Raw genomic sequence first — 25,253 nt, forward strand, 5'->3', positions numbered from 1 at the left:
TGTCCAAGGTCAACAGCGGCTGCACATGAGTGCCACACGAGTGTGCACGGCTCTTTCAATAGGTGTCAGAAGGCAGCTGTGATGCAGACACTTGGCTCTGGGGCCAGACTGCGGGGGCTGCATCCTCATTGCCACCAGTGGGCTGTGTGGCCTTGAGCAAATGACTGACCCCCCTGGGCCTTCTTCCCCTGCTGTGAGGCCTGGGACGGTGCCTGGTACACAGCTGGTGCTCAGTGTGCACAGCAGGTGTTAGCACCCCGCCACCCAGCAGGATTCTTTACAGCAGCTGCCTGCATTCGTCCCAAGGAGCCTGGGGCTGGGGCATCCATTCGCTGAGAGGGCGAGACCTCCGATTCCACAGAGGAGCCCTGTGGGGACCGCGCTTCGGCAGAGGACGTGGCGGGAGGACCCAGAGCCCAGCTTTGGGGGCTCAATCCTGAGATCCGTGCGACCTTGGGGAAGGGGTGCTGGTACTGCCAGATCTCTCCAGACATAAAACAAGCCTTGCCTGGACCTGGGGGAGATCCCATGGCCTGCTCCCGGCCTGACCGTGCTGGGCCCGGTTTATCTGCCTTCACAGATGAAGTCGCCCCTTTATTAAAAAACAAAACAAAACAAAAAACAAAAAGCCAGCAATTTGTCATCCCCAAATGCTGTAGTGTCTGTCAGCATAGGCCTGTCCCAGGGCTGGTTCTCACTGAGGCCCCTGTGTCCCCTTGCAGCCCCGTGGCGGATCACCAGCTGCACCTCCGCTCCCACCCGCCACGCTCACCTTACAGTTTGTGTGTCTGTTAAGCTCTAACTCTGCCTCAACCCCAAGGTCATCTCTCTGGGCCCTCCTCAGGCCTCTGTCCTCTCCCAAATTTGGGGGCACATGTGACACCTGTTCGCCTCCGTGGGAGCTGCTGTAAGAAATGACCACACACCAAAGGGCTTAAAAAATAGTTTATTCCCAACCAAACACTGCATGTTCTCACTCATAGGTGGAAATTGAACAATGACAACACTTGGACACAGGGGCAGGTAACATCACACACCGGGGCCTGTCATGGGGTGGGGGGAGGGGGGAGGGATGGCATGAGGAGATATACCTAATGTAAATGACGAGTTAATGGGTGCAGCACACCAACATGGTGCATGTATACATATGTAACAAACCTGTACGTTGTGCACATGTACCCTAGAACTTAAAGTATAATAATAATTAAAAAAATAGTTTATTCCCCCCAGCTCTGGAGGCCAGGAACCCAAAATCCACAGGGGCTGTGCTCCCCCTGGGGTTCTGAGGAGGGTCCTTCCTGCCCCAATGGCTCCTGGGGCTCCAGGTGGTCCTGGGAGCGCCACGCCCGTCTCTGTCTGTCTGCAGGTGGCCTTCTCTGTGTCATCTTCTCCTCTAAATGCACCTGTCACTGGGTTTAGGGCCCACCCTAATCCAGGATGATCTCTTCTCAGATCACTCATCACATCTGCAAAGACGCTTTTTCCAAATAAGTTCATGCGCTCAGGTTCCAGGTGAACATGACTGCCTGGGGAACATGGTGCGGCACCGGTCCACCTACCCCAGCCCCAGCACAGGCCCAGTGAGCAGACTCTGTAAGGAGCTGCCAGGAGGATCCTGGGGCATCACCCAGCCCAGGTCCCCATGGGTCTGCCTGCTGTCCCTGCGTCTCCGTGCATCTCTGCGTGTCGCCGGCTGTGGCTGGAAGGAGACCCCATGGCCGGATACTTAGGACTTCGGACTCTGCAGAGCCCTGAGCACGGCTGATGTGGCCCCGGCCTCAGCCTGATGTCAGTGGGCAGCATTTCTCACGCTTTGTGTTTTGGAGCCTCACAGGGTATGATGTTTCATGGACTAAATAAGCTTCCAGAAGCGCCAGAGTCCCTGTTGAATGTGATACAATGTGGCCCAATATGGACACACCACCACCCACCCCACCCCACCCTAGCTCCACAGTGAAGACAAAAGACCCCAGACTGTGGACTTAGACAACAGAAACGGACCCTCTCTTACTGCTGAGGACCAGAAATCAGGGCTCATGGTGTCTACAAGGCCGGCCCCCCTCGGAGGCTGTGAGGGAAGGAGCTGCTCCCTGCCTCCCTCCCAGGCAGGGGAATGGTCCGCACATCCACATTCCCTTTTCATAATATGGACACCGGTCACATTGGATCAGGGCCCACCCAGTGTCCCTGTTTAACCTTAGTCACCTCTTTAAAGGCCTGAGTTTCAAAAACTGTCATATTCGGAGGTATTGGGGGTTAAGGCTCCAAGACAGCTTCTTTTAGGGGTCACAATTCAGCCATAACAGAAGGTGCCCCAGATGGCAAGCACCTTGAGGTCTGCTGGAAGGACCCTCTCAGGGCAGGGGCAGCACAGGTGTTCTGTATCACAGCAGCCCCGGGAAGGACCTTCCCAGGGTGGGGGCAGCACAGGTGTTCTGTATCACAACAGCCCAGGGAAAGACCCTCCCAGGGTGGGGGCAGCACAGGTGTTCTGTATCACAGCAGCCCAGGGAAGGACCCTCCCAGGGTGGGGGCAGCACAGGTGTTCTGTATCACAGCAGCCCAGGGAAGGACCCTCTCAGGGCGGGGGCAGCACAGGTGTTCTGTATCACAGCAGCCCCTGGAAAGACCCTCCCAGGGTAGGGGCAGCACAGGTGTTCTGTATCACAGCAGCCCGGGAAAGACCCTCTCAGGGTGGGGGCAGCACAGGTGTTCTGTATCACAGCAGCCACTGGAAAGACCCTCCCAGGGTGGGGGCAGCACAGGTGTTCTGTATCACATCAGCCCCTGGAAGACCCTCTCAGGGCGGGGGCAGCACAGGTGTTCTGTATCACAGCAGCCCCTGGAAGACCCTCTCAGGACGGGGGCAGCACAGGTGTTCTGTATCACAGCAACCCCGGGAAGGACCCTCTCAGGGCGGGGGCAGCACCGGTGTTCCACATCATAGCAGCCCTGTTTATTCGCCGGTTTATTTCTGATGGGGAAACCCCTTAAGATGTAGAGCGGTTGCAGCCACCTGGGTTCCCCAGAAGGCCTTGGGCAGTAGCGGGGAGCTGTTGCTCCAGGAATTGGTGTGGGGAGTGAGGAGGTGCCCTGCAGAGCCTCGGGATGGTGGGGGACAGGGCTGGTGAGGGCCGGGGGGTAGGGGCAGCGCATGGTTCAGAAGGAAGGTAGCACGTCGGCACGTTTTCCTGGTAACTGGTCCACGTGGCTGCCAACTAGAGCTTCTGTTAGCCACAGGCAACGACACCAGCTGCCACAGACCAAGGCCGACCCAGCACCGGCCAGAGCTTCGTGGCCAGGGGTGTCTCCAGTGCTGGGGGCTCACATGGCCTAGGAGGCTGCTTCCAGCTCATTCCTGCACCTCCCAAACTCTGCGCTGAGAAGAGTTCCTTTCTCATGCCAAAGGGTACAGAAAGCTGCCAGGGTGTGAATTTAAGGAAGAACAAGGTCAGGCTCTAGGACCAACGTGGTAGACCCCCTGTGGAGTCCGTCAGGGCTGCTCGGCTGCAAATGGCAGGGGACATGGCTGACATGGCGAGCGGGGGCAGGGCGGGGTGCAGGTCGGGGTGACCTGGGACCCCAGTGTCTGACTCGGCCTCTGCGTCTCAGCTCCACTCTCCACCGCGTGGCCCCATCTCAGTAGGACCTGCCTTCGTCACAGCTCTGACGCCACACTGCTGAAGCGGCAGCTTTTCCTTCCAACAGTTCTAAAAAGGGCAGGAATCGAGTCCCTGTGAGCAAGCTGGGCACAGCCCCCACCTTCCCGCAGTGGGGCTGTGGCTGGGAGACACAGTGCCTGAGTGTGGGTCTGGCCAGACGCCACCCTGGATTTGGGAGGCTCTTGAGACAAGGCAGGCAGAGCTTTGAGCCACCCCCATGATGGGTGTGCTGGAATGTTCCCGCCTGGACGTGCTGTACCCGTGGAGAGACGTGAGCTTGCTAACCAGACATTCTTCTCACAGGACACACCAGCCCCTCGAGTACCACTTGGCCACTCCCACTGCGTGGCTGAAGCCTCGAGGTCACCAGGCGGAGGAGCGGAGATGCCCCTGCATCAGCTGGGGGACAAGCCACTCACCTTCCCCAGCCCCAACTCAGCCATGAAAAACGGGCTTGACCACACCCCACCCAGCAGGAGGGCTTCCCCGGGCACACCCCTGAGCCCCGGCTCCCTGTGCTCCGCTGCCCATAGCCCCCTGGACACCAGCAAACAGCCCCTCTGCAAGCTCTGGGCCGAGAAGCGTGGCGCCCGGGGGAACCACGAGGTGCGGTACGTCTCGGCCGGGCAGAGCGTGGCATGTGGCTGGTGGGCCTTCGCACCCCCATGCCTGCAGGTCCTCAACACGCCCAAGGGCATCCTGTTCTTCTTGTGTGCGGCCGCGTTCCTGCAGGGGATGACTGTGAATGGCTTCATCAACACAGTCATTACCTCCCTGGAGCGCCGCTATGAGCTGCACAGCTACCAGAGCGGGCTCATCGCCAGCTCCTACGACATCGCCGCCTGCCTCTGCCTCACCTTCGTCAGCTACTTCGGGGGCGCAGGGCACAAACCGCGCTGGCTGGGCTGGGGCGTGCTGCTCATGGGCACGGGGTCGCTGGTGTTCGCGCTGCCCCACTTCACAGCTGGCCGCTACGAGGTGGAGGTGGATGCAGGTGTCAGGACGTGCCCTGCCAACCCCAGCGCGGCGTGTGCGGACAGCACCTCGGGCCTGTCCCGCTACCAGCTGGTCTTCATGCTGGGCCAGTTCCTGCATGGCGTGGGTGCCACACCCCTCTACACACTGGGCGTCACCTACTTGGATGAGAACGTCAAGTCCAGCTACTCGCCCGTCTACATTGGTGAGTGGGGCTGGCGGGGTAAGCACGGGCAGGGGTGGCTGAGGGCAGTGTTGCAGGAGTGAGGGCGACTGGCCGGAGCCAGCCCCGCCCCCTGCCTTTGTGGGCCCCTTGTCTGCATGGCCCCGGGGCTGCTGCAAGAGGTGGCAGGGGAGGGGGGTCCGGCCTGAGGCCCAAAGCTGACGTAAGGGACTCTGGCTTTCTCATGCGGACCCTGCTCAGGGCTCCAGGCCACTGTGCCCGGGAGCCTCAGTGCAACCCCTGCATGGTGTCCAGCCCACCTTGCCAGGACCAAGGGGCATAGAGTCACCAGGCGCTTGGTGGTACCAGGTCCAATGGTGGCAGACCTCATGCTCCGGCTGGGAGCCTGGCACTTGCCTGGGAAGGAGTTTGATGTGGGATAAGTGAGGGACAGAGCCCCAAGGCCACACCTATGTCTCCCTGAAAGCACCATGTTGGCTCCATCAGCCACATAGAGGTGGAGGGACAGAGCCCTGACTGAGACCACGCCCATGTCTGCCCATAAGCACCGTGTCTGCTCCGGCAGCCACATAGGGGTGCGGAAAAGACCAAGCAAATCTGGAGAGTCAGAACTTTAAGGGGAAAAATAACATGAAGCAGCTCATGGCCGCTTCACAGCCACCTAAGGGTAAAGATCTATGTTACAACCCCATGCTAGGCAGCTGAGCTCACTGCCCTGGGGCAGCCCTGGGCCCCTCACTGGCTCCTGGCTCCTGTTTGTTGAGATGTAGGGAAGCCCCAAGGCCCGTCCGACGTGGCCGAGTTGATCCTGTGCATGGCCCACCTGACCCCACTTCTCGGCGTCCTCCTGCCTGGCTTGGCTCTCCCAGGAAGGGCATCGTAGGGATGGTCACGGGGAGCAGCTGGCCCCAGCCGGACTCTGCAGTGACCTCAGCCTCCTCATGTCCTCCTTGAGCTCTCCTCATCCCAGTCACCTGGCAGTGCTCATCCCAAGAACCCAGGCGGGCGCTGAGATCCCCTCACTCCAGCGAGGGGACGTCCCACCACACCGAGCCTTCCGAATCCCGGCCTGCGGGAGCGTGAGCATGGCTGGGTGGAGGGGCTCAGGCCTCTCTGGTCCCTTTCCCCACCCTAGGCCCCTAATTCCTGCCAGGGTCCGTCTGTGCGGCTACTTAGACGCCCTGCAAACGGGGCTTCGAGGGCCTTTGCCCTTTCGTAAGGGAAAGACAGTGCTCTTGGTTTTGAAGGGGGATTTTTAAAAGTTGACGCTGACCCACATCAGGCCCAGTGGCGGCTGCACAGATTCATCTAACTTAAAGAGGCCCACGAGGGGAGTGGGCCGGAGATGCAGAACGGCGGGTGTGGGGCTTCTCTCAGGCCCAGGGCCCCACGAAGCCCCCTGCGGCCCCTGGGCGGTGCACAGCGGCCCTGACGCCTCTGCCTCTCTTGCAGCCATCTTCTACACCGCAGCCATCCTGGGCCCCGCTGCCGGCTACCTGATCGGAGGTGCCCTGCTGAACATCTACACAGAAATGGGCCGACGGTGAGTGGCTGCGCACCCTGCTGTCTGCTGCGGGCCCACGCCCACGGGAGCCCACCCAGCTGCCTGCGCTGGAGAGACCCACGTTGTCTCTGGAAGGGGGTTCAGAGTCAGCAGGGCCCACTCTGAGTCAGGCTGGGCGCGGCGCAGGTGCTGGGCACCCCCCAGGCTAGAGGGAGTCAAGGCTGGCCTTGGCTCTGGAGGATCTGTAGGGGCCTTGGGAGTCGGCCCCAGGGCAGGGGGCAGGGCAGACGGACAGTGCCCGAGGCCCAAGTGCTTGCAAAGCCCAGCGAGCCCTGGCCACTAGTTCCCTAACGGAACTGAGATTCTTCTGTTTCTTTTCCTTTTTTTGTATCTTGTGTGTGACCCTAGTTTCTGTAAATGTAAGCAGGAGAAAGCAAGGAGGGGTGGAGGGAGAGGCAGAGAGAGAGAGAGGGAAAGACAGACAGGGAAAGACACATAGAGACAGAGAGGAAGAGACAGATAGAGACAAAGAGACAGACAGATGGAGATAGAGACAGAGATACAGAGGGACAGAAAGAAGACAGCAACAGACAGACAGACAGATGGAGACGGGAAGGGAGAGGAGACATGTCCTTGCTGACCACCAGTGCTCTGTGGGTTCTGGGCCCCCCATTCATCCCTTGCCCAGCCTGCACTTGTGAAGTTTCCAAGGTCCTCTGTGACGCGGCCTGGGCACCACTGCACCTTGGGACTTTTTCTGCAGATGGCGCCTCTCCTGGAGGTCTCTAGCACTCTGACCTCTTACAAAAGCCCCTCTGGCCTCGGATTGATAACATGGGGTCAAGTGTGTGCATTCTGGGCGGAGCCTTGGAGGTAGGTTGGGGCTCTGGATGCTTCTCTCAGTCTCTGTGCCCCTTCTGGCTCCGGGATCTGGGCCCACTTTGCACAAAGTAGGAAGGCAGAGCAGGGTCTGGCCCCAGAGGCGGCCGCAGCATTTCTGCGCTAGAACAAGCAGGTGCCCCCTGGCTGCAGCCTTGCAGGGTGTTGGCGCTCCCTGTGTCCTGTCTGTCTCTGCAGCTCTGCTCCTGGCCTTTGCTGGCCTTTTGCCCTCCCGCCGCCGCCTCACTGTGAAGACGCATCCCTGAAAGCCCAGAGCTTGGATGGGCTTCTACTACTCCACGGCCGCCTCAGCCTATGGTTCCTTTCCACTCACCTTTTCGTTTGAAAGCACTTATGTGCAAATTGCCACGTGCACAGGCGTCCCTTTGTGGGGAGATCTCAGCTCCAGCTGAGCCCTCTGGCGTCCCTGGGAACCCCATCTGTCACCCTCTGCACTGTGGGGAGGGATGCCTCAGCGCGCCGTTGCCTGGAGAGCATGCTCCTCTTAGCGCCCAATCCTATCGTGGTCTCAGGACCAGGCCACAGGTGGCATTTCCAGCCCTGGAGCGTGGGCCAAGGCATGGAGCCATCTGTCTTGGGGGACAGCTAAGCCAAGGTGGTATTTACTTTAGTCTTCAAGGAAGGGACAGGACCTGTGGCCAGCAGCACCAGGGGCCTGTGTTGACCAGCGTGCAGACAGACCCTGGAGGTCTGCCCGAAGGAGGGGCCAGCGGCCGCCAGTGTGTGTGCCTTGGAGGACACAGGTGGGCTGCACTCTGACCCAGGTGCCACTGCCTCTTCCACAGGACGGAGCTGACCACCGAGAGCCCACTGTGGGTCGGCGCCTGGTGGGTCGGCTTCCTGGGCTCTGGGGCCGCTGCCTTCTTCACCGCCATTCCCATCCTTGGTTACCCTCGGCAGCTGCCAGGTGGGTCTCCCTTCCCCAGCCCAGCCTTCACATTGGGGAGACTGTCCCTTAGTCTTCGTGAAGGGGGCACCGCATTTCCTCTGCTGTTTTCTCCCCGCCATGATCAAGTCTGCAGCACACCCTCATTCTCAGTCTTTGATCTGTATCTTCTCATGTGGGTGGAGGGACGCCTCCTGGCTGTGACACAAGGCAGGTTGTGTGTCCCTCCTGTCCTATGACCTCCTCTCTGCCCAGCAGCTTCTCCCGCTCTGGCCACGGAACAGGCTTGTCCCAGTCAGGGCAGGGCCTCCGTCCCCTCCTTCCCTCAGCCCAACTTTGGGCCCCAGCCCTCCCACACCTCCAAACCCGGCTTGTGCTGCATTCTCACGTGGTTTCTGTCCCGGGGCTGCGAGGGCTGCAGGGATGTCAGACAACGACGTTCCCAGACCGGGGAAGGGGCAGAGCCTCCCTCGGAGAAGTCCACCTCCGGGAGCCCCCAGCCCCAGCCGACTCTGCCCTTCCAGGCTCCCAGCGCTACGCGGTCGTGAGAGCAGCGGAAATGCACCAGTTGAAGGACGGCAGCCATGGGGAGGCGAGCAACCCGGACTTCGGGAAAACCATCAGAGACCTGCCTCTGTAAGGACCGGGGGCGGGAGGGTTCCTAGTGTCCTCAAACCCTTTAATGGCCCCCGTCTTGGGGGAGGCAGTGAGACCCCTCCAGGATCATGATGAGGATGCAGCCCCTAACCTCTGTTGTGACCCTGGGCCAAGAGATTAAGCAGCAACAGATAGAGCCTCCTGGGCCAGGGGCCGCAGACCCCACCTCAGGGCTGCAGAGCTGTGGGAGAGTCCCAAAGTGGGGCCTCGGCCCACACCCAGGGAGCCGTCACTTCACTCCCAGTGTGGAGGCTCCTGTGGGCTGCACCTGGCTCCCAATGGCCACAGAGCAAATCCCTTCCACACCAGCAAGTCTTGCCACGGCCTGCGTGTCCCGGGGTCCCCAGGGAAGCTGCATTTGACTTGAGACCCTTCTCTCACCATGATTCCCCACACTCTAATTCCCTTTCATCAGGTGTCACCTGTGCCATACCCCCGGGCTCTGAGATGCTGCCCTCTGTCTCCCTCCCTCCCTCAGTCTCTAAGGACCCCCCCCCCCACTCTACCCTGCGTGTCCCGCTCACCCTCCGGGGAGGCTGCTTGCTTTGCCGTCTGCCTTGGCTGCCTTCCCTTCTTTCTGCTGAGTGTGGTCCGGCCTTGCTTTGCTGTCTTGCTACACTGCTAGGGTGAACCGGGGGCCCTGAGCCGGTGGGGTCCTAGAGGAACAACACAGGGGCCTGGGCCCTCCCGGTCTCTCCTGGGGATGCCTTCCCTGGGGGGCTCTCCCCAGGGCTGGACACAGGTGGCCCTCAGGGTGGTCACCACCCAAGTCCTCAGTCTCTGAGGCCCCAGCACAGGGAGACTCTCGTGCCCCTTTAGCAGCAGGTCCCTGAGCTCACAAATGGCTGCGTCTCACTGGCCATAGTGGGTGGAGGGTGTGGGCAGTGGGTGAGTCCCCGCTGCCTGCCCTCAACCAGGACAGGAGGGAAGGCATCAGGGCCAAAGGTGGCCCCTCAGCCCCAAGCTGTCCACAGCAGAGAGGAGCAGGGCTGGATGAAGGTGGGAAAGAGAGGCCTCATTAGGGCCCTGATAGACCCGCAAAGGAGCTGGGAGCTGCCTGCTAAGGAGGGTGACCCCATGGGCCGAGCTGACCCGGGGCCACATTCGCCAGGAGTTGGGAACATTGTGCAGGCACCGGTTCACCCTCTCTCCTCCACCCGGCAGCAGAGCGGCTTAGAGCTGAGGGCCAGGCGCCCTGTTCCCAGCGTGGCTGTGAGTCCCCAGTGTGGACCTGGGAACCCTCGGTGTGGACCTGGGAACCCTGGGCCTCTCTCAGTTCATCAGGTGATAAGGAGGTTTATGTCCAGGGTTAGTTCCCTAAACCAGTTGCTGGGAAGAAATAAATCATGGGACGTGTTCCCTTTATTAAAGTCCTGACTAATTCTCTGGGCAAATTCAACATGAGAATTTCAGCTGAGCAATCAGTGATTAAGAAATGAAGTTTGCATAGCATTTCAGAGTCATGGCCGCCTAACGCAGCCGCACACCCTGGAGCCTGGGCAGGTCTGGGAAAAAGCCCCAGGGAGGGACTCCCCTAAGATTGCCCACCTCAGCCCCATCCCCATCCCCCCACACACCAGGACCCCCCTCCAGTTGCCCGCCTCAGCCCCATCCCCTTATACACCAGGACCCCCCTTAGGGTACCCGCCCCAGCCCCGTCCCCCCACACACCAGGACCCCCCTCAGGGTGCCTGCCCCAGCCCCATCCCCCCACATGCCAGGACCCCCTTCAGGGTGCCCACCCCAGCCCTGTCCCCCCACACACCAGAACTGGCTGGGGAAGAGGGGGGCATGGGCTGGGGTCTCCTTTGTCCTCCGTCGTCTTGCCTTTTTCAAGACATGGGACCCAAGTAGTTAACCAGAAAGAGGAGGCTTTTCAATCCTCAAGTCAGGAAATTTTGAAAGAATTGGGCTCTCCCATTTTAATCAGGGAAGGGAACAGAAAAAACCTATGTTCATGGCTGCTGAGGTCAGTCTGAGCGAGCCAGCGAACACCTCCAAGCAGGCAGAGTGTGAGGCTGGAGTGGAGTTTCTGTCGCCAACATCAGCTCTGCAAGGCACCTGTGGGCCTGTTGGGGCTCAGAGGCTAACTAGGGCTGCATCGTCTGTTCCTAATTCTTCAGAATCCATTTACATTTGGCCACGTCCTCAAACAAGAGCATTTGAATGTTCCAGGCGTTCAGAGTTGCATTTATCGGAACCAGGCTCTAGGTGTGGCCGAGAGGAAAGAGCCACCTTCCTGCCGGTGGGGGTGATGTGAGGCCGACACTCTGCTCCGGTGAGAGGCTGGAAAGTGCAGGTTTACAGGATGTCGCTAAGCTGCAAACGCAGGGGTTCAAGTCAGCGACACTGCGGTGTGAGCAGAGATGATGTGCTCACGCCCCTCCCGTGTGGTGGATGTGTCATTGTGAAAATTTGCGTTACTGTGGGCTGATGTAAGAGGCTATTGTGCCATGACCTAGGGCTTCAGGAACAGTCTGCCCCTGGTCCATGTTATGAGTTCCAGGGACAGGACAATAGCTGTGTCCGCAAACACCCCCACCTGAGGCCGAGAGCCCCCCACTCAGTGGCAGAGAAGGGCCACGCACAGGGGTGTGCTGTGAACAGGGTACAGGCAGCTGTGAGCTGGGATGAATGTGAGCTTTGCTCAGTCTAGGTGATCTGTGTACCCCAGAGAGAGCCGAGCCTCTCTTTGCAGAGGCGGTTCCCCTTCTGTGTCTGCCTTGCTCACTGCACTGGCTGGGAGGGCTTTGCTTGGTTTACACCGTGCAACACATTTTCCATCTCAGCATCTTATATGCGCTTAAGCAGCTGTTGGGGGTTAGCCCTGCTCGGCCCTCCAATGCTAACAAAAACAGGGAGAGCCTCCATTCACCCCCCAGGGCCTCCTGTGCCAGGGATGGGCAGCCCCGACGCACCGCTGTCGGCCATCCCCTGGGTTAGAAACTGCAAGGCCTGATGTGGGGCCTTTCCAGCTTCCAGGGCGCATGTCCTCATCCTGAGACCCCACAGCTAGGACCGCAACAGGCAGATGTGGAGGCTGAGCCCTCAGGGCCAGACAGGGCTCAGAGTTCCCACAGTTCCTCCCAGGGCTCCAGGCCCATGCACCAAGGACTTGCCCCGGTTGAGGCCTCACCACCCCCAGGGCCACTGGCCCCCAAGTGCAAACCAAGCCAGCCAGGTCCGTCCACCCGGGGGCTCCTGGACGGAGGGTTCCAATCCCAGAGGCTTCCTGCCCCACTTCTCCTGGGGGCTGGTGGTTGGGGACTGGCCGCACATCTTGGTAATTCCGTTCCCCTATCCCGGGGCCTATCCAGTCCTGGACTTGGTAGCCTCTGCCTCCCCCAGCCAGTTCTCATTTTCAGGCCCTGCTGCTGGCCAGTGATGGAACAGGGTCCTGGGTCACTTGGGGTCTCTCCCCACCTGAGCTGAAGCTCTGGCCAAGGCACTGATAAGGTTTTTCCCTAATCAGGGACTGCAGCTTTCAGGACAAGTGGGCCACAGGCATAGGCTCAGCCTGGTGCCCCCTGGGTTTCTCTGGAATAAGTGTGGGTGTCCCCCACCTGCCTGTACCCCACTCTACTCCCTGTCAGAACGGGGGCCCTTTGTGCTCAGAGGGGAGGTGACAGCCTCAGGAACAGGCTCCTCGCACCCTGGGTCTGGCCCACTCTGACCCTCGGTCTCCTCCACACCCCCACCTCTGCCCAGCTCCATCTGGCTCCTCCTGAAGAACCCCACGTTCATCTTGCTGTGCCTGGCTGGGGCCACTGAGGCCACGCTCATCACCGGCATGTCCACATTCAGCCCCAAGTTCTTGGAGTCCCAGTTCAGCCTGAGGGCCTCAGAAGCTGCCACCTTGTTTGGTGAGAAAACTCTGAATCTTGGGGGTCCTCTGCTTTTATATCAGTTCTCAGAAACAGAGTCTTCAAGGGCATCTTCTAGAAAGACCCAGACAGGGCACATGGCAGTGAGTGTCCTCCCACCCCCACTGCCAGAGCAGGTGTGGAGAGCGCCACGGGGGCTGAGCGACTGTCCACAGGCCTGGGGGAGTGGCCACCAGCCAGAGCAGGTGTGGAGAGCGCCACGGGGGCTGAGCGACTCTGTCCACAGGCCGGGGGAGTGATGGTCCCACCCTCTTTGTGGGACATGCTCCCTAGGTGGAAGGGTCCACAGTGGGCTCCACCCACTAGCCACCTAGTCTTGGCTTCTGTGACTTGGTGCAGGAAGAGTTTGGACCTGGCGGTTCCATGAGCCAGGCGCTGGTGCCTCAGGACCTCCTGGGACAGTGCAGCTGGGGGTTTCTTGGTGCCAGAGGCAGTCTGGCCTTCCCAGGCTGGGCAGGTCTGCAGAAAGTGGGGACCCCTACTCAGAGCTCTTCCTCCTGCCAGCGTTCACAGGGTACCCTGGGCCATGGCAGAGGTGCCAGGCATGTGGGCCACCACCGCCAATTTACCGTGCTCTACCCTTTCAGGGTCCGTTATCCGGACAGGAAGAGGACATTAGATGAGGGCTCCCCTGCCTCCACCACAGGCCCATCCAGGCCTGGCCCCTCCGGGCTGACCTCACAAGCCCCCACTCCCATACTTAACAGCCCCCCCAGAGGTCAGCTCTACTGCCCTTTGGAGAGCCTCCCAACCTGTCCCCTCCCCACCTGTCCCACCAAACCTGTCCCCTCCCCACTTGTCGGCCCAGAAGCCAGATGCCAGCTAATCCCAATTTTGTACTGATGGTGGCCACTCAGGCTTCGACAAATGTCCTCGTCAGTTAGCCTGCAGGGACTCAGCAGAGGCCCCTGGGGGAGGAGGGGTGTGGCTGCCCTGGGGGTGGGGGGCACTGGAGGAGTCATTGGCTTCCCACTGGGGCAGGGGCCGCTGACCTTGGAGTACTCTGGGCTCTCCTCCTTCCCCCCTCCCCCAGCCCTGCCCCTGCCCCTGCCCTGCATCTTTCGGCCTCTGAGGCATCCCGGCTGCGGGCCCTGGACAGAGGTCCCTCCTAGGGCTCCATCAGCGCAGCAGCTGAGCACTCAGGTGTGGTGCTGCGTGCTGCCATGCAGGCAGGAATTGATCCCTATATGCCTCAGTTTCCCCATCTGTAAAGTGGACCCGGCTGATGCGCCATCCTCTCCCACCACGGCCTCCTGTCTGAGTCCCAGGCTGAATCCCTCCCTCTCCCCAGGGTACCTGGTGGTGCCAGCGGGCGGTGGCGGCACCTTCCTGGGCGGCTTCTTTGTGAACAAGCTCAGGCTCCGGGGCTCCGCGGTCATCAAGTTCTGCCTGTTCTGCACCGTTGTCAGCCTGCTGGGCATCCTCGTCTTCTCCCTGCACTGCCCCAGTGTGCCCATGGCGGGCGTCACAGCCAGCTACGGCGGGAGGTGAGGGCCAGGTGGCACCTGGGTACGAGTCGGGGCCCCGAGCACCCGCGGTCCCTGGGCATGGAGGAGGAGGGGTGCAGCACTCGGGAGAGGTGGTTTTGAAAAGGGCTACATCACAGGAAAGCAGCAAGGGCAACACCCGCTCAGCAGGTCACCTGGCAGCATCCACATGGAAGGGCACCATGCCACCCCTTAGAAGTGCCTGCGCTCAGGTCCCGGCTGTGCCCCCGGGCAGTCATATGCCTCTCTGGGCCTCAGCCCTCTGCTCTGTAGCTCTGTCAAATGGAACAACAGCCCCAGTGTTCGGGGTCCTTGAGACTGGTCTCTCGGTGACATAAGTGTCCCAGGATGTGCTCCTGGCGTTGCCGTGTGCTGGGAATGGGAGGGGGACCTGCTGGTCAGGTGGCAATTAGGGAATATCCAAAATACACGCAGGTAGCCTGCACCTCGGCCCTGCCCTGCAGGCCCCGGGAGTGAGTGCACCTGCAGGTGCCGTGCAAGGCCAAGAAGCACAAAGTGGCCGTTGTGGCATTATCGGAAACAACCTAAGAGTCATCAGGGTGGACGGGGTCACTACGCTGTCCTCACAACAGAGGCCCTACCCACGAAGGAATGGAGGAAGCTCATCCTGGGCCACTGCCAAGACACGCCGTGAAGTGGGAAAAAGGAAGGAGTTGGACAATGGGCGCAGTGTGCTCTGATTCAAGTGAGAAGTGCAGATGTTTGTGACTGCCGAGGGGCATGTACGTGCAGACGACCCCTCCAAACACAGCCGGCCTGTGGCTGGAGAACCGAGGACTGGGGTGGGGCCGGGGCCGCAAGGCTGCCTTTGTGTACCTGGTATTCTTTCTTTCCTAATGTTTGCATTTGATCCATATGAACATGTTGCCTGTCCAAAAACAAACGAACTAGGGAAAGGGGTTGTGCATCAGGCGGACGGTGCTGGGGGGCATGGGTGTGCCTTCCTTGCGTGAGAAGGAAAACATTCTGTCACCAGAAGGCAGTGCCCAGCGTGAGTGCCCAGCGTGCTGGGGGTGGTGCAAGCTTGGCAAGTTTGTAGACCCAAAATGCAGGCTGCAAGGGGACAAGCCCCAAGGCTGACCCTGTGCCTGCTGGGTGCCAGCATGGCTCTGGCCTGGACCCCACCACTCGCTTGTCCCCGCTCTGCAGCCTCCTGCCTGAAGGCCACCTGAACCTAACGGCTCCCTGCAACGCTGCCTGCAGCTGCCAGCCAGAGCACTACAGCCCTGTGTGCGGCTCGGACGGCCTCATGTACTTCTCACTGTGCCACGCAGGATGCCCTGCAGCCACGGAGACGAATGTGGACGGCCAGAAGGTGAGTGGGGCCGCTGCCTACCGCCCCTGTCCTCCCCTGGACCCTGGGAAGGGGCCCCCGTGCCTTCCCCTTGTAATCGGAGCTATTGTTGGGCTTCCCAGGTGTACCGAGACTGTAGCTGTGTCCCTCAGAATCTTTCCTCTGGTTTTGGCCATGCCACTGCAGGGAAATGCACTTCAACTTGTCAGAGAAAGCCCCTCCTTCTGGTTTTCATATTCGTTGTAATTTTCTTTACATTCCTCAGCAGCATTCCTGCACTAACGGCAACTCTACGGTAAGCCGGGGTCGGGTGTGCGCTTGCCCAAAGCTTCCCTTGCAGCACCCTGAGGCGGAGCTCTGCAGATCCTGAGACAGGAGCACTCCAGGAAACACCCAGGTCTAAGCGGGCCTGTCTGTCACTGGTGGCAGGAGAGACCTCACTGTCTCTGACCTCTGACGAGGGGCTTCCCACTTGGGAAGGTGACGATGTGGCTGGGGGCTGGTCCAGGAGGCCGCTGGCCTGGGGGGTGACTTGGCATGCAACCCCACTTCTGTGGGTGCTGACGCTGTGGTTTTCTTTTGCAGATGTGTCCGTGACCCTCAGAGATCCTTTGCCCTGGGAATCCAGTGGATTGTAGTTAGAATACTAGGTACTGTGCAGTGTGAGGAAGCCATGGTCAGTTGCGCAGTGTGCTCACTGCACAAGGGCATGGGCAAGTGTCTAACTACCAAGTGGATGTGCTTCCCAGCAGGAGGCTGCTCCTGCCTGGGAAGGGGTCCATTCCCTAACTGTCCACTAGAGGGGCCCATCGTCCTTTATTTGCCCAAAGGCTTTCCCTGGGAGGTCATGGGAAACTTGCAGCCCCAATGCTGAATGCCCAAAGAAAGGAACATTTAAGCCCTCTTTGCACCCCCTGAGAACTCCAACGGCCAGTATCACCTTCCCAGAGCCCATCATTCCAGGCCTCTTGGCTGCCTGGCCCCTGCCCACCGGGAGTGTGGGTGCTGAGTGGGTTTCTCTCCGCAGGGGGCATCCCGGGGCCCATCGCCTTCGGCTGGGTGATCGACAAGGCCTGTCTGCTGTGGCAGGACCAGTGTGGCCAGCAGGGCTCCTGCTTGGTGTACCAGAACTCGGCCATGAGCCGCTACATACTCATCATGGGGCTCCTGTACAAGGTAAGCAGGCCCAGGGAGGGGACAGAGGGTCTGCTCTGAGGGTGGCTGGGGGCTCCAGATATGCCGCAATCTTCCAGAAGCTTGGACCACAGCCTGGTACATCACAGATGTCCCTGCAGCTGGTTTCTAGAAGGCCCTTCCCACATTCCTCATGAGTTGGTTGTGGGGGGGAGGCAGGCCGGCTGCAGGGCCTCCTCCTGGGGTTCACTGTCCAGGCCCCCAGCAACTCCAGCAAAGCCCAGGCCCAGACGCTGCTCCCTCTCCCACCTCCTGAGGCTGCCCCTCCACAGTGTGGCCTTGCACGTTCCCAGGGTGCCCGTTAACTAAAAGCTTTGCAGAAATAAGAAGCAGCTCCTCCTGTTAGAGCGGCTTGACTAGCTGGTCCACTCCGGGCCTCGGTCTGGGGGGCCGGCGGGCAGGTTGCAGCCTCTCCATGATCAGTGCGCCTTGAATTCCTTTGGATCTCTTAGTCTGGCCCTCATTTTTCAAGCTAACAAACTTTCTGTTGTGACTCTTGGCATATGCTACCTGGGAGGAAGCACAGTATTTGTGTTTGGAATTTGCCCCCATTAGAGGATAAAGCACAAAACCTTCTAAATAAAATGCGGATCCAGGGCCAGCTATTCAGAGGATCTTGACGCTCTTCCTTGGGTGATGGACTCAGGAAAGTTCATCCTGCAGGAATCCCTGGCCTCAGGCTTTCCAGGAGGGAGGTTAGAGAAAGGAAAGGAGCCCAGCTGGTTCACCTCCCCTGGGATTAGCAGAAAATAGGCGAGTCTGAGCAGGGCCTTGCGTGGCTCTGGAGAGAAGCAGTGGGTTAAAGAGAAATATACCTCGGTTTCCCCCTCATCTGAGGTTTCACTTTCCGCAGTTTCAGTTACCCGAGGTCACCCACAGTCTGAATGTATTAAATAGGAAATTCCAGCAGCAAAGAGTTCATAACTTTTAAAGCATGCGCCGTTCTGCACCGTCTGGTGAAGTCTTGGTCCTGCCCAGGACTCGGATTCTCACTTTGTCCAACTTTGGAAGAAGGCAAGATCGGAAATTATTCTGCAGGGAGCTTTGGGGATATTGGATACTAAGGCTCAAGCCCTCTGTGATACGCCTTTCGCTTTGGCATAAAATAACGGATGACTCTGTTAGGCGCGTCTCTGCTCAGGGAGTGGTGGTGGTTGGGGAGGCCCAAAGGCACCTGAGCATCAGGAAATTGACCAGATGACTTCATAAGACATAACCTTTGTCCAGCGTGTCCAGGCTGTCCATGCCACCACCTGTTAATGACTTAGCCGGTGTGGTTACCACATCCCCCGTTACCGTATCACAGTGCCATGTTCAAGCCACCCTTATTTACCTAATCATGGCCCCAAAGCACCGGAGCACTCACGCCGCCTTTCAGCTCTGCCGACGGGAAGCTGGAGGCGCTTCCTTCAGCGAGAAGGTGTGGTTCCTTGGCTGGGCTCAGTACCACCCTTGACTCACGCGTCCACAGGGGTCTCAGTGTCTGCGGATGAGGGGGCTACTGTACGTTCCCAGGGAGCCGCCCCCAGAGTCTCTCTTTGCTGTGTTGGATGCATCCCTTAGCTGGGAGCAGCAGGCTGAGAGCCCTCCACACGCAGCCATCCCCTGGGCTCAGCACAGCCAGTGGGAGCCATGTCCTGAGGGTCAGAGTTGGCCTCAGCCGTGCATGCGTCCATGTTAATTTTAGCGGGGGAGCACACAGTGTCTCCTTATAAACACCCTCGCATTCCACTTTCTCCTGCGCCGAGTCAAAGCAGCCTCGCTCCCTGAATGCAGGCTCAGGGCCATCAGCCAGGCTGACACTCCAGGAGGCATGGTGGGTGTTTCTGGCCCACGCCCAGCGTGGAAATCATAGTGGTGCACATGTACTCTGCATGGGCACTGCGGCAGCATCTGTGCTTGGACCGCACCGCCTTTGGGGCCCACGTGGGATTCCTGCCACATCGTCCTCTTGCCTTGCAAAGTCGGTGCGGCCCCTCATTGTTGACAAAGAAACCAAGACCTTGAAGGTTAAGAACTGCCCATGATGGCGGCACCGGGGCTCAAACCCCGGCTGTGGTGGCGACCGGCGACTGGCTCTCTGTGAGGTTCTGTGGCCGCCACGACGAAGGACCGCAAACGGGGTGGCCTAACGTAGCAGAACCAGATTCGCTTACAGATCTGACGCCAGAAGTCAGAATCAATGTGGGGGCAGGGCTGGCTCCTTCTGCCGCTCCGGCTCTGTCTGCAGCTGCGTGTGGCCTTTCCCTCTGTCCCTGCCTCAAGTCTTCCTCTCCTTTCTCTCATGAGGACACCAGTCATTGGATTTGGGGCCCACCTTAGATCCAGGATGATCTCATCTCAAATCCTTAATTACATCTGCAAAGACCCTATTTCCAAAAAAGGTCCCATTCACAGATGTCTGGCACTATTCAACCCATGACAAGCCCCCCAATCCTGTGCCTCTGTTTTTAGTCAAAGGGTGTGTTTCATTCCCTCTTTAACAATATTGGCGTCCACTCTACAGACCGGTTATATGGGAAAGATACCCTCTCAGAGCAGGATGGGTTTCCGTGGACCTGGTGAGGGTGCTGCAGGCTGGGGCAGGGACAGGACTGGGACAGGCCCACCAGTGTCCAAAGGCTCTGGCCGGGCTCCCCACGAGGTCCAGCGGGCTCCTCTCTCCCCAGGTGCTGGGCGTCCTCTTCTTTGCCATAGCCTGCTGCTTATACAAGCCCCTGTCGGAGTCTTCAGATGGCCTGGAAACTTGTCTACCCAGCCAGTCCTCGGCCCCTGACAGTGCCACGGATAGCCAGCTCCAGAGCAGCGTCTGACCACCGCCCACGCACACACGGCCACGGCAGGCACTCGGCATTTCCTGATGACAGAACAGTGCCCTTGGGTGATGCAATCACGTGGAAACTTCTATTTGACCTGAGACCTTCTACTTAACCTGTGGTTTAAAGTCGGCTGTGACCTCCTGTCCCCAGAGCTGTACGGCCCTTCAGTGGGTGGGAGGAACTTGCATAAATATATATTTGTGGACACATTTTGCATCAGAACATATTTATAGAATGTGTTTTATACCAGATCAAGTGTGGTGTGCATGAGGGCAAACTCTGCAGGGGCTGTGAATGCCACTGGGAGGGTGCGGGCCTGCAGCCTGAGGAAGGCTTGTGTGTCCTCAGTTAAAACTGCATATCGAAATATATTTTGTTATTTAAGCCTGCGTCCCTGTACTGTGTGCTTTATTTCTTGAGTTTGCAGAGTTTGGTGGTCTCGTCATCCTTGGCCCAAATCTTGTAGTCAGCCCTGTGGAATCCATGGATATGAAAAGTCGGCCCTCCTTATCCACAGGCTCCCCACCTGAGGATTCATCCCCCCTTAGATGGAAAATGTAGTTTTTGTGGGAGACGGAACTGGAGGGTACGGAGAGCTGACTGCACATACAAATATACATACATGAGTACATACGTTCTTATAAAATATAAACGTGTCACAGTAAAATCGCTCCTTATCTTGCGTTACATTTCCCTCGTTATTCATGAGGTGAACAGCTGGTGTCAACTGCCTTGCGTCCCCCAGAGCCATATGTTGAACCCCCAGCCCCAGCATGGCTGTGTTTGGAGGCAGGGCCTTTAGGAGATGATGATGCACAGGGTCATAAGGGTGGGTGCAGGTCCCACAGGACTGGTGTCCTTAGAAGAGACCCCTGCCATCTGGAGCTCCCTATGGCCAAACCCTTCCCACTCGCTGAGCCCTGCAGCCCCAGGGCCTCTCTGAGGACTTAGTTTCAGGTGGGTCAGATCAGAACCCACAGGTGGTCCTCAGCACTGAGGATGGACGCCACCCTCGCCCTCCGGTGCTCACAGTCTGCAGCACCTGCCAGGAGTTCTCAAAACCCAATGCGTCGGTCAAGATCCCCCCCAAATTAGGGTTCAATCCAGTGCTGGTGACATTTTGATTTGCCAAGTAAGGAGATAAAACACAGCCATAAGGAGAGGGAACCTGGGCTCACCGGGATGCTTGTATGGAGCTCACTGCTGTGACTGACTGCTGTGACTGCTGGGCCAGGGAGGGGCATGGCGGGGCACGGAGGGCCGAGTTGGGAAATGATGAGGAGCAGGGGGTGCAGGGAGAAACTTCCCGAGGGAGGGGACAGGGGAGTGCAGGGACAGACCCTAGAGGGAGTACGGGGGCTCTGGGGGGCCAGGGAAGCAGATGGCCACTCAGAAGGGAGTGGGGAGGACGAGGAACCTCACCAGGTCCCACCTTTGCCATGTTTATCAGGAGTCCAGAGATCTCGGAGCAGGGGTCAGGATGAGGCTCGGGCATGCTGGGCAGTGCTGGCTCCCAGTGACCTGCCTCCTCCAAGTGTCACTGGGACCCAGTTCCAACAAGCAGGACTTAGTGCAGGGCAGATGCCACATCCCTGACCGGGTTATGAGAGACCACAACACCGCCCAGCCCACCTTCTCGCCTCTCTTCTCAAGGGCTGCCCTGGTGGGAACCCCACATGGCCAGGAACTGGCCTCTGCCCACGGTCGGCAAGAAACCAGATGCTCAGCCCCCGGCCTTCAAGGACCGGAATCCTGCCAAGGGCCACGTGAGCCAACCAAGAGGGGACGACACCCTGCAACACCTGGACTGCAGACACGTCAGAGACCCAGCTCCGTGGCGCCTGAATTCTGGACCCTCAAAGGCTTTGCCATAGTCAATGTGTGCTGTGAAAAGTCACTAAATTCTGGGGCAGTTTGTTCTGCAGCTGTAGCTAACCAACACACTGGGCAACAGCACAAAACAAAGGCCAGTCCTTCACCACTCACCTGTTCTCCATGGGCATGGACCTCACTCCCCAGGCTCGTCTATGGCAGTGGCTGGCTCCTGGCCACTGGGCTGGGGCAGGAGGGAATCAGGGTGGAAAGCGCCAGCCATCTCCTCGTAGAGTCCCACGAGACCATTTCAGTGGACGCCTGCTCTCATGCCCTCTGCTCAGGGCTACGTCCCGTGGTCCCAGTGAGTGGTGGGGGAGGCAGGAACCAGCCGTGCTCCCAGCTGAAGGAGGCGTTCTGGTGCCGGAGTGTGGGTGTTGGGGCACAGCTGGCCGCACCTGTCAGAGGCGTGTGGCACTGAGCATCCGTGTGGAGGTGTCCCCAGGGCCCTCGGGGAGACTCATGGGAGCTGTCAGCCTGCGGGCTGAGCTGAGATTGGTCAGAGGAGCTCATCCGGGAAGGCTGGGCAGATCCAGATGGAACCCGGGGACCTCAGGACTGAGCAGGTGGAAGAGGCTGCGTCCTCACATCAGGGAAAGGGGGGAAGAGCCCAGGGACACTGGGTGGAGAAGGGATGGGAGGGAGGCGGCACACGCGGTCTGGCCACCAAAGGTGGTGCATCCTCTCCGCTGCCAGTGGTCGGGATGGTCTCTGACTCACAGATGATGATGATTCCAAGGGTCTGAGCGGCCCTGTGTGTTCCCCGATGTCTCGCAGTGGCAAATGGGCAGAGGCAGGGGCTGTGGACTGACAGCATCCCCAAGTTCGTAGGTCGAAGCCCCAGCTCCCAGTGTGATGGTGTTAGGAGCTGGGACCTCCGGGAGGTGACTAGGGTGAGATGAGGGGGTGAGGGTGGCCCCCCGATGGGATTCGTAGCCCTGTAAGAAGAGGAAGAGACCAAGCTCCTCTCTCCTCTATGTGCTGACACGGCTAGAAGACAGCCGTCTGCAGACCAAGGAGAGGACCCTCCCTGGGAGCCCAGCCTTGCTCGTGGGCTTCGGGCCTCCAGAATGTGGGCACGTCCATTGTTTGAGCCACCAGGCTATGGTTCTGTGACGGCCGCCGAGCTGACGGAGGCTGTAGAGTTTCGACTCCGGTCTGGGGGCTCCAAGGGCTGTCCCGCTCCATGCCCTGCCCCGCTCCATGCCCTGCCCCGCTCCATGCCCTGTCCCGCTCCATGCCCTGCCCCGCTCCATGCCCTGCCCCCACCCTGGATGCCGGGAAGGAAGAGAAACGCCCCGAGCTGCAGAGAGGACAGAGAGGGAAGGAAGAGGACCAGCACGTTCGCACAGGGCACATAGTGGAGGCTCCGGCCCAGGATGGAGGGCAGGTATTCCAGGGAGCGGCCCCCAAAGCGATTGGTTGTATGCTGGGCTGCTCATCGGCATCGCAAGGTGTCCATCTCCCTGCAGGCAGCGAGACTTTGCGGTGCGTGATGGATGAGGCCACCAAGCCCAGATTCCCTTCCCAGGTCCAGGAGGGCCCCTCCAGTGGGCAGCCCGGGCTGCTGGACACCCGCTCAGGCTCTCCCACCCCTCAGGCAGCTCCCAAGAGCTGCGGGGTCTCTGCAGCTCTTGAGCTCCGCTGCCCTCGCTTCAATCTAAGCTCCCCTTGCTTTCCCCATTGACAATCGGCCTGGCTCTGACTCAGGCCCAGGGAGGAGACAGGAGCAGATGGCTAACAGGGACAGTTGGGACACAGGGGCAGAGAGGAGTCTGGTTGCAGCCTGGTCCCGGCCCCAGCCCCCCAGGCCTGGTGACCCAGCCTCTGTGTGACTCAGTGCAGGGAGCGTGTGGCTCCTGGCCCTGCCACAGAGGCCAGAAGGCATCTGCAGATGCCCACACAGCCCCCCCGCTTCTCCGGGATCACGGGCGCACCCAGCCTGGCGGGCACATGGGCCCTGGGTACACCCTCAGCTCCATGCTGGCCTGGGTCCTGGCTGCCTCCCACGGCCGGCCCCTGTCCTCCCACATCCTGGGAGGAGCCCCTGGGACTAGCCAGGAAGGTGCGGGCCACAGGGCCCGGCTGCCTGTGGGGAGAAGAAAGACATGCATCCTGGGAGAGGGAGAGGCAGGCAGGAGTCCTCCAAGCCCACTTGGTTATCCATCGAGAGATTTTCCACGGCTGCTGGGATGAGGGCTACTGGGACCTCCTGTGTGCTGTGCATTAAATGCTCTTCAAGAGTCAGACGCCAATAGCGGCTGGAAATGTCAAATTTTCTGGTTGTTGGACCAAGTTCCTCTTATTCTTGTGTGCATTTAATTATTAAAAATTATTAAATTATTAAAATTATTAAAAATATTAAAAATTATTAAAATTATTAAAAATTATTAAAATTATTAAAAATAATCATTGAATTTGGCCAAGCACGCTAGCTCACGCCTATAATCCCAGCATTTTGGGAGGCTGAGGCAAGCAGATCCCTTGAGCCTAGGAGTTTGAGACCAAACTGGGCAACATAGCAAAACCCTGTCTCTGAAAAAAAAAAAAAAAAAAAAAAAAAAATTAGTTCAAGGCTGTCGTGAGCCATGATTGTGCCACTGCACTCTAGCCTGGGTGGCAGAGTAAGACTCTTTCTCATAATAATAATAAGAATTCCTACAACCCAACAATTAAAGGATGATCCAATTTAAAAGTGGCAGAGTGAGACTCTTTCTCAAAATAATGATAAGAAGAATTCCTACAACCCAACAATTAAAGGATGATCCAATTTAAAAATGGGCAAAGGATTTGAATTTTATTGCATCACAAAAGACATAGAAAAGGCCAATGAGCCCAGGAGAAGATGCTCAAGATTTTCCCACTCAGGGAAGTGTAAACCAAAGCCACAGCACTGACTGTATCGAAAACAAAAGCAACAAACAAACAAAACCAGAAAACCACAAGTCGTGGAGAACTTGGACTCCTCACACACCGTGGGTGGGAATGTAAAACGGTAAAATGGCACAGCCACTTTGGAAAACAGTTTGGCGGTTCATCAAAAAGTTAACCAAGGAATTAGCAGATGACCCAGCAATCTCCTAGTATCTACCCAAGAGAAATGAAGACATATGTCCACATAAAGACATGCATACAAATGTTCACAGCAATGTTGCTCATAATAGTCAAAAAGTGCACCAGCCGGAATGTCAGCTGGCTGATGAGTAGGTAAATCAACGCTGGCGGTCCGCACAGTGGGTCTCGCTTGGCTGTCAGTCAGAAAGAATGAAGCCCCGCGCTATGGTGTGCAGGTGCACATGGACCTTGAAACATGCTCAGTGAAAGAAGCCAGACACAAAAGGCCATGTGTTTTGTGATTCTTTTATAAGAAATGTCCAGAATGGACAAATCTGTAGAGACAGAAAATGGACTAATGGTGCCAGGGGCTGGGGGAAGGTGAGGCGGGGGCAACTGTCATGGGTGCAGGGCGTTTTGGTGCAGTGATGAAATGTTCTGGAGTTAGATAATGGTGATGGTTGCACAGCTCTGTGAACAGCTTAAAAAACCGAATTGTACACTTTAAAGGGTGAATATTTGGGGATGTGACTTATATCTCAGTAAAGCTATGATTAAATACATCCATCCATGCATTCATCGCCGACTGCCTGCCGTGTGCTTTCACTCCTGTAGACCGTGGAGATCTGTTGGTGTATCTGTGTCTGTTCCATAACTAACTGCAACTCTGCCAGGAGAGCATGTGTGGGCCCCGTGTTCAGGCGCACCACAATCTCCCTCCCTGCTCACTTCCTTAGGATGGCAGGAGGCAGGAAGGGGACGTAGAGACCTGCACTCCAACCCCACTAAGGCAGATATTTTCCAACAACGGCCACAATACGTCCCATTCCCTCTGCTGGAGGTGGGGTCTGTGCACCCTC

General features: G+C 58.5%; 1 protein-coding gene across 3 annotated transcripts in view; it reads left to right on the top strand.

Moving 5' to 3' along the window:
* The window catches only part of SLCO4A1 (solute carrier organic anion transporter family member 4A1), a 34,119-nt gene extending 10,390 nt beyond the window's left edge, over positions 1 to 23,729 (top strand). The window contains exons 2-12 of one of the 3 annotated variants that reach the window (XM_054467533.1): positions 3,966 to 4,842; positions 6,274 to 6,364; positions 8,011 to 8,132; positions 8,636 to 8,747; positions 12,477 to 12,631; positions 13,944 to 14,139; positions 15,310 to 15,475; positions 15,577 to 15,749; positions 16,040 to 16,104; positions 16,482 to 16,630; positions 19,318 to 19,856. In XM_054467533.1, coding sequence (XP_054323508.1) covers positions 3,966 to 4,842; positions 6,274 to 6,364; positions 8,011 to 8,132; positions 8,636 to 8,747; positions 12,477 to 12,631; positions 13,944 to 14,139; positions 15,310 to 15,475; positions 15,577 to 15,749; positions 16,040 to 16,104; positions 16,482 to 16,630; positions 19,318 to 19,461 — 2,250 coding nt within the window. In that variant the 3' untranslated portion in view covers positions 19,462 to 19,856. The other 2 variants (XM_054467534.2, XM_063658972.1) reach the window with 2 other exon arrangements.
* The last annotated feature ends 1,524 nt before the right edge of the window (positions 23,730 to 25,253 follow it).

The sequence above is a fragment of the Pongo pygmaeus genome, chromosome 21, assembly GCF_028885625.2.
Source record: "Pongo pygmaeus isolate AG05252 chromosome 21, NHGRI_mPonPyg2-v2.0_pri, whole genome shotgun sequence".
NCBI lineage: Eukaryota > Metazoa > Chordata > Mammalia > Primates > Hominidae > Pongo > Pongo pygmaeus.